General features: G+C 36.9%; 2 protein-coding genes across 2 annotated transcripts; both read left to right on the top strand.

The window, feature by feature from the left end:
• The first annotated feature begins 4,687 nt into the window (after positions 1-4,687).
• LOC149895218 (uncharacterized) lies at positions 4,688-6,723 on the top strand. The gene has a single exon (XM_090119230.1). The coding sequence runs from the start codon at positions 4,703-4,705 to the stop codon at positions 5,855-5,857; it is 1,155 nt and encodes a 384-aa protein (XP_089975356.1). The 5' UTR covers positions 4,688-4,702; the 3' UTR covers positions 5,858-6,723.
• A 153-nt stretch (positions 6,724-6,876) lies between these two features.
• LOC149895217 (uncharacterized) lies at positions 6,877-8,642 on the top strand. Its single transcript, XM_090119231.1, has 2 exons — positions 6,877-7,674; positions 8,469-8,642. Exons 1-2 carry the CDS (start codon positions 7,515-7,517, stop codon positions 8,624-8,626), a joined length of 318 nt encoding a protein of 105 aa, XP_089975357.1. The 5' UTR covers positions 6,877-7,514; the 3' UTR covers positions 8,627-8,642.
• The last annotated feature ends 444 nt before the right edge of the window (positions 8,643-9,086 follow it).

Raw genomic sequence — 9,086 nt, 5'->3', positions numbered from 1 at the left:
ATTTTATACTCAATCTATAGTATAATACTATAGATATCATGTGAAACGTGACTTGGAAAAAAATCATTCAAATAAATCACAAAATAAAAATTTGAAACAATTTTAAAAGTTACGAAAAGCCCAATTATACGTCAAAATGACGCACAACATCCTCTTTACAACCAAATGGCGGAATTAACATGGATGAGCCAACTATGTACTGCTAGGTCTCGACGGCTAATGAGTTGGTTCTGGATTTTGCAGCGATTCGATGGTAAATATAGAAGAGTTCATACGTCAAATTTACGTAGATTGGACTTCTAGGGTTAAATGCATGAATACCTAAATGATGTTTTGTTTTTATTATCTAATAACGATAAAAAAAACCCGTTGATTTCATTCGTTTTTCAAGCTACGTGCATAGTTTTTCCACTAAAAAGCCTCAATTGAGTCATAAAGTACACAAATTTCAAGCATAATAAGTCACATCATTTCTATAAAACCAAAACTGGCAATAATATAAGTCGTGTTGTGCGATTATGAACATAGTGCATAAGGGCATAAGTCGTTATATTATATATAAATAGCTAACTTAATTGTCTTACCATTTAACAATACCTCAGTCATGAACCACAGATCCTCGCACTCCGATTCCCAATTTTGTCGCCGCCACCAATGCCAGTCGAACGCCACCAATCATAATCTAAACATGGCTAGTACTTTCAGTACAATGCATGAATTATTTATTTAAAACTGATAGGTCATAAACTCTGTACTGGAAACAAATATACTGAACTCAAGAGACTAAAATGATAAGGAGCTTATCTGTGTCCCAAAACTGCAATTACTACAGCCAAGTACGTTACTTTTAATCAATTCGGTTTTAAAATATAATTATGATTTACATCAGAACTTATATACCGAAAGCCTCGGGCTGACTTATTTATAATAATTGAGTATTTGAATGAAAAATTTTTTTGTGATAAATGGAAAGATCATATATTAGTTTTATAACAAAACTGTTTTTATTTTTATTTTTTTTGCAATAATTCAAAAGTTATTTCAAAATAAAAATTAGTCTTTGAATCCAGTACCGAAGACACGCCGACAACTCCCGAAGCGTCACCCGAATGCGTGTGACGTCATAATGTTAGTTTTCACTCATTGCAGTTGATAGAAAAATAAATATGTATTGTAGTTTGAAAAACTAAACAGGATAATAAGATAAATTCATAAAATTATTGTATTGTTACCGGGTTTTTATAAGTATACAAAATTTAAATTAAATCCGTCGGTTTATAGTGGGTCTAAATCGAATCGAAAGGAGAATTGGTTACTTACAAACATATGTTTTAAGCTGATCCTGGCGATCCTTATCAGTATAAAAGGATAAATTTATGATATTATTGTATTGTCATCGGACCTTGATAGAACAAAACCCGTCGGTTTTAAGTGGGTCAAAATCGGGTCGAAACTTCGAAAGGAGTCGGTTACATACAAACATACAGATGAAGCTAATAAAAGCGTGTTAATAATAAATACAGGGTTTTGATCTATTTAATTTTGTTGTCATTATTAAATTACATATTAATTATATTAATTTTAATTATATTATTTAAATTTATATTAAAAATGGCGAACCTCAAAAGTTATCGTTTTGTACCATTATGTACGAATACTACAAAGGCAACTCCTGACAAAAATCGGTGATCATAAATATATCAACATCAAGAATATTATTTTCGTAACTAACTAACTAATTCGGAACCAACAAACAAATCGTATCTTAGCAATAAATCAATATTATTGTAATAGCCGTAAACGTTATAACATTATGACGTCACAACTATATGGTGACCAGTCATGGCGCGTTTGTAGTCACGTGATTCTAATTTAAATTTCATCAATTTTTAATTGCTTATAATTAACGGAAAAAAATGTTTTTGAAGTTATTTGTATTAAATATCAATATTATTAATAATAAAGTTTCAAAATACATAAAAAAAATCAATAATTTTTTTTTATTCAAATACTCAATTGTGTTTGTGCATAACACTAGGCAGTCAACAGCTATATGAACGTCAGATAGGAAAAGAGCCAAATTTATCCAGTCAGTAACAAAGGATTTTAACTATAGGTACTTTATTCTAATTCAACCAACTACTACTAGCTACTCCGTATGTCTTTTGGGTAGACGGAGGCAAATAGGATTTTTATTCCAACTATATCATTTGATATTTTGAAAATGTACGTTCGTGTACGGTAGGTACATTTTCATACCGTCAGAGTCATTTTGCAGATTATAGTGGTGCAGCACTGAACACTGTCTATTAGGTGGCTGGTGCTGCCGACCGGGCCTTCAGTTCCGCTTTCCAGAATACCTTCACCCTTCTAGGTGCTACTACTACTGAAATAGCGGTACTCTATCGCGTCGTTCAGGTCTCTAACTGACAGGATTTCTCATATTATCGTAACAACCTCGCTCGTTCTAACGAGAACAAATTATCGCCAAGGAATTCTGCTGCAGGATAATGGCAAGAGAGATTATAAGCTTAACTATGCATTATTATGTTCAGGAATATGGTGGATTTTGAATACTATCGTCGTCTGAAAGTATCTCCTTTCGATAAACTTCATTAAGGATGCAGATCTGATCCCATCTTTGTTCCGTAGGAATGCTACGACAGTCTAAACGTTACACTGTACAAAGAAAATTGCCCTAAATATAGTCGGTTGTTCCAACATCCGTAATATGGCTAGCCTGCCTTGCTAGCCCTTGATTGTAACTGCTACCAATGGAGGCATTGCTCTTGTGTTGTCCACAGTTGTGCGAGTGCAAAAATGAAGAACTGAGCTCGTGGGGAGCTATGTCGAATGAATCTGTGTTAAGATTATGACAGTATAGGACAGTTAGCTGTGGATGCGAAGACAGGACATTACTTTATTCATCCGTAAACACGCGAGGCAGCCACGGACAGCGATATAGCAAGAACTAAACTAGCAAAGTTTAGTTCGCTTACCAGACTTTGTCATGTTTTAAATGCAGTATATCCTCTGTATAGCATTGCATTTATGACTATTGATAAACTTAATTCACCCGTAAACACGAGAAGCAGGCACGGATAGCGATATAGCAAGAACTAAACCAGCAAAGTTTAGTTCGCTTACCAGACTTATATTTTAAAAGCCGTATAGTCTGTACATTTCATTTATTGCCCCCCCCCCCCCCCCTAAAAGCAAAGAAATGAGAAGTCATTTGGCGGAGCTTTCTCGTAAAGGGTAGGGGTTCCAAGTTTAAAGCAGATACGAATCTAACGCATTCTCATTTCAGTCACCTGTCGCACCCACTGCACTCACACCTTACGCTGGCTGCAGCGAGGCTCTCCGCGAAGCCTTCTTACGGAGAAACATCCCATCGGAAGCTGTCGAACTAATGTTGGCATCGCTTTCCAGTAACACTAAGAAGCAATATAACGTAACTTATAAACTATGGTGGCAATTTTGTCTAGATAGAAATATTTCCAATTTTGAAAGTACAGTAGCGACAGTTATATCGTTTTTAACAAATGAGTTTAACAAAGGGGCTTCATATGGTACTTTAAACTCGCACAGGTCTGCCTTGTCTTTAATCTTAGGAAATAATATCGGGTCGGATGAATGCATAAAACGACTCCTAAAGGGAGCATTCAAATTGAAACCCAGTAATCCTAAATACAATAATTATTCTTGGGACCCACAATTAGTTTTGAACCATATCTCAAGCTGGTTTCCTAATATAAACATTAATTTGGAGCAGTTGACTAAAAAAATAGTAATTTTACTTGCGCTGTGTACAGCACAGCGGGTCCAAACTTTATCCCTTATCAATCTTAATAATATTTATTTCTCAGACAGTGGAGCTAAGATTTTCATAACAGACTTGATAAAAACTTCGGCTCCGGGTAGAGATCAACCCCTTCTTATACTTCCATACTTTAAAGAAAATATAAGTATTTGTCCCGCTACTGCACTTTCTGATTATATCAATGTCACAAAACATTTGAGGAATGAGGAGGACAATAGATTAATACTAACTTTTAAAAAACCTAATAAACCCGCCACAACTCAAACAATCAGTCTTTGGATCAAAAACGTGTTATCGGAAAGTGGTGTGTTGTGTTTTTTATTTCATTCCCACTTCTGTTCCTAAATTCAGAAGAGGGATAGTGATTCTCACGCGTCCTTAACCGTTTGCTTTCTGAAAATGGCAGTTTGACTCTTCAAACGAATTAGTTCATTACACTTTTAAATTACCCTCAATAATACTTTATAAACTTTTCATTGTTTCGTTTAAGTGAAATTAAAATAGTAGTTGTGTGGCTAAGTATATAACGCAAAATTTTGGTGAGTATATTCCGATCATTTGCTATCTAAGGAGAAGCGAGCTTCTTATCAATTTATAGCTTAAAGCAGCTTTGGTATAGTAATTGAAGCATTTATTTAAACCTTTTGTGATTTATGTGTTTTGTTTAACAAAATTACAGCATATGATTTAATTACGCTTATTTCACCTTTGTATAGTACGATACGTATTCTTTTTTAAATGTACCCGCAACTTAGTTTTTTTCTTTACGTTAACGAAATATTAAGTTAATAGTTTTTTTTTTCTTCATATTTAATTTTTATCGTTTCCTTGTATCGACATTTTCCTCCATTGTAAAAAAAAAAAAAAATTACGTACGAGATGCCTAATAAGAAGCACAAAGACCGAAGCCGTTCTAGGAATCGTAGTGCTACACCTCCTATACGCAGCCGACGACGGTATAGTCCTTTCAACGATGCATTAACACAACAAATGCAACAAATTTCAGATAGACTAAAGTCGTTAGAAGAACGTCACTCTTCTCCGTCACGACGAGGATCCAACACTGGCGGTGTGACAACAACGCCGCCGAGGTCACGGATCGTCGAGCCCGTCGCTGTGCATCCGGAGCCTGCGGCGCACTCAGGGTCGGCGGTCCCTTCTTCACCGGGACATTCCGGGAGCGCCACAGTCGGCTGCGATCGTAACGCTACTAATCGTATTGTTGATGCTATACGATCAATCAATACGACGGTGAGGTTGAGCCAATCTTATTACATTTCAAATTTTGATCCGAGTATAAACGATATAGAAACCTGGTGTGAGGAGGTCGATTGCGCTAAGGTTATAAATCAATGGAATGATAATGAGTGTCTATCTCGTATAGGTAATTGTTTAAAGGGAGATGCTAGGACCTGGCTCAATGAATGGGTAACATCAGACCGTAGTTGGAGCAATTTTAAAAAAGAATTTAAACCTTTGTGTCCTAAGAAACCTGATATCGCGAATATTTTATATGACGTTATGAGTACCAATTCTGATAAATACCTAACGTATGCAGACTATGCTCGTCGCTCTCTTCTAAGGTTGCGTGTTGTTAGGGGGTTAAGTGACGAACTTATATCTGCAATAATAATACGAGGGATTACGGATCCGCAGATTCGCGCTGCAGCCATTAATGCAAAGCTAACGACAAATGAATTGGTTGAATTCTTTTCAATTTACGTTAAATCCAATTCCTCCTCAAACAGACATTTTGATCACAGGTCGCGCTATGATCGTTCTTTAAAATCTGAACATGTAGTTAATAATCGTAAACGACGATTTAACGAACAGAAATGTTTCTTGTGCGGTCAACATGGTCATACACAATCAAATTGTTCTAAAAAAGCTAAGTCGATTCTTTCTAATCAAAGTAATGACCATAAATATTTTTCTATTAATAATTCGAATAAATCTGTATTGTGTGATTTCTGCAAAAAGCCCGGCCATAAAACTGAGGCGTGTTTTGCAAAATTAAAGTCGGGAGGCACGTAATACAAACAATGTTAATTTTTGCGAAGAAAACCCGGACAGTAAGAATAAAGATTGTTGTAGCTGTCATCCAGGGAATCCCAGTCGATGTCTTAATCGATAGCGGCTCTAGTATATCATTATTTTCCTTATCATTATTAAAGCATTTGAAATGTGCGCGAATGCCTGCATTTAGGATCTTGCGTGGTATTGGTGGGCAGGAAATTGAATCGACTTATTTTGTCACTTTACCAATAGAGTTTAATGAAATTACTTTAGAAGTAGATTTACACGTAGTTAGTTCAAAATTGATGAATACACCAATCATCATTGGCACCGATATATTAAATCGTGAAGCCCTAGTTTACATCGATGATGTCCTCATTATGAGCGGTACGGTTGAGGAGGGTTTGTCGATTTTACGTAGAGTTCTTAAAACTCTTACAAGCGCGGAGTTTTCCATAAATTTAAAGAAATGCTCTTTTCTATCTACTTAAATCGAATATTTGGGACGTACGATTAGTCAGGGTCAGGTACGACCGAGTGGTCAAAAGATTAAAGCTTTGGTCGAAGCACCGATTCCAAAGACCGTTAAACAAACCAGACAGTTCAAGTTATTTTCGACGTTACATAGCTGGCTTTGCTATAAAGGCTGTGCCTATTACAAAGTTGACGAAAAAAGGGGTACCTTTTATTTGGAGTAGTGAACAAGAAGAAGCACGCCAAGTAATTATTTCTCATCTTACCAGTGAACCTGTGTTAGCTATGTATGATCCGGCTTTACCTATTGAAGTTCATATAGATGCCAGCTGTATAGGATATGGTGCAGTGCTTCTTCAGGTTCATGAAAAGGGGCATAAGCGGGTGGTGAGTTACTTCAGTAAACAAACTCAAGGTGCTGAGCCAAGGTATCATTCCTATGAGCTGGAAACTTGAAACTTTAGCCGTTGTAAAGGCCTTGCAAAATTATAGACACTATCTGGTTGGTGTTATTATTTGTAAAAAAAAATACATTGACCATTGTTTGATATGTATAGCACATAAAAACGCACATTTTTCCAAATACTGTCTTTTGTAATTTGTATCCTATGTTTGGTCAAGATTCCACTGAATTAAAAATATTTTTTTATAATGTTATCTCTTTGTTTGGGACCTCTAAAATTATTTGTGGCAGATCGGGGTCGAATGTTTCAGAGTTCAGAAATAACAAAACTTTTTACTGACTTGGGCATTGACATGCATCTCATAACACCAGAGATGCATAATTCAAACGGGCAGGTTGAACGTTATTGTCGAACCTTACTCAACATGGTTCGTATAGAATGCAATCACCGACAAAATGATTGGTCTGATGTCATATGGCGACTACAGCTGGTTCTGAACATTACAAAACAGAAAACTACAAGCTTTTCACCTCTGAATCTATTGGTGGGTATTAAAGCTGCGTGACCTGTTTTACGTTACCTCATTGGTGACATCGCACTAGAAGGCTCTCGTCCCAATCGCGACGCATTACGAGAAATGCGTAGACAACGTGTTTCTGAGCGTTTAAAAAAAATATAACCAACGTTGGCAAGACAAAACTGTGAATGCTAGCCGAAAGGCATCACGGTTATTTGAAATTAATTCTTTGCTTTTTGTTATAAAACAGGCTCAAACAACTGGCAAACTCGACTCGGGTATGCGCGGCCCATATCGCGTGGTCAAAACGCTTCCCCACGGTCGATACGAGCTGCAGTTACTGGAGGGCTCTTATGGCAAATCGACGCAAGCTGCGACAGAATTCATGGTGCCGTGGCGTGGGGAGTGGACTCCTGAGACATGTGCTGCGTTTTTTGAGGGTGAGCTGATCCCTAATTTGTGATAAGCGAACGACGTGCCTATGTCACAAATTATAGTTTTCCCATGATAAGCTAACGTCGTGCCTATGTCATGTGGTTGTTTTATTTTCTATGTGTAACGTATAGTATGCTAACGTCGTGCCTATGCTATACAATTGTCTTGGACTCATGATAAGCTAACGTCGTGCCTATGTCATGTGGTTGTTTTATTTTCTATGTGTAACGTATAGTATGCTAACGTCGTGCCTATGCTATACAATTGCCTTGGACTCATGATAAGCTAACGTCGTGCCTATGTCATGTGGTTGTTTTATTTTCTATGTGTAACGTATAGTATGCTAACGTCGTGCCTATGCTATACAATTGTCTTGGACTCATGATAAGCTAACGTCGTGCCTATGTCATGTGGTCGTTTTATTTTATATGCGTAATGTATAATATGCTAACGTCGTGCCTATGTTATACATTTGTCTTGGACTCATGATATGCTAACGTCGTGCCTATGTCATGTGGTCGTTTTATTTTATATGCGTAACGTATAATATGCTAACGTCGTGCCTATGTTATACGTCATTTGTTTTGGACTCATGATATGCTAACGTCGTGCCTATGTCATATGGTCGTTTTATTTTATATGCGTAAAGTATAATACGCGAACGTTGTGCCCATGTTATACTGTCATTGGTGTCAGAGATAGCGAACGTAGTGCTTCCTCTCTGTGTATTGCGCTTACCTGTTATAAGGGGAGTGTAATGTTTATTAGTTGCTAATACCTTATCATTAATCCTTCCCAGATGCTGCCAGTATTGAAGATGAGGAGTCCACAAATGACCCAGTCGTTGTTGTTGAACCTGCATCAGGCACTTCGAGAGGAGCCTGTACTTCTCCGCATAAAACAAAGGAGAACGAGGACGTCCTCCAGTCAGGAGAGGCCGTGTTAGACAAAAACTAAAACAGCGCCAATAGAGGGGATGACAAGTGGTGGCGGATTGCAGATAAAAGCGCTAGGCGTAGTTTTATTTTGTATATTAACAAAAATATAATCAAACATTATTCTTGCAAAATTGATTCTGCAAATTCGTTTTCATTAACTACATTAAGTTTATAAAACCTTGCAAAGGTTTCGGAATGTTTAGTCCAGCCAGCAGTTTTACGTATATTATCAACGCATACACCACTAGCACAAGCAGTAGATGTTGAAGCGTGTCTTGTGCTATGTGAACTAAATATTGAAATGTTGACACCACTTTCCGATAACACGTTTTTGATCCAACGACTGATTGTGTGAGTTGTGGCGGGTTTATTAGGTTTTTTAAAAGTTAGTATTAATCTATTGTCCTCCTCATTCCTCAAATGTTTTGTGACATTGATATAATCAGAAAGTGCAGTAGCGGGACAAATACTTATATTTT

The sequence above is a fragment of the Colias eurytheme genome, chromosome 32, assembly GCF_061535395.1.
Source record: "Colias eurytheme isolate Ceu_HAF_F1 chromosome 32, ilColEury1 Martin Lab GWU primary, whole genome shotgun sequence".
NCBI classification, from domain to species: domain Eukaryota; kingdom Metazoa; phylum Arthropoda; class Insecta; order Lepidoptera; family Pieridae; genus Colias; species Colias eurytheme.
The sequence above is the reverse complement of the archived record's forward strand: the minus strand, read 5'-3'. Positions and strand labels throughout refer to the sequence as shown.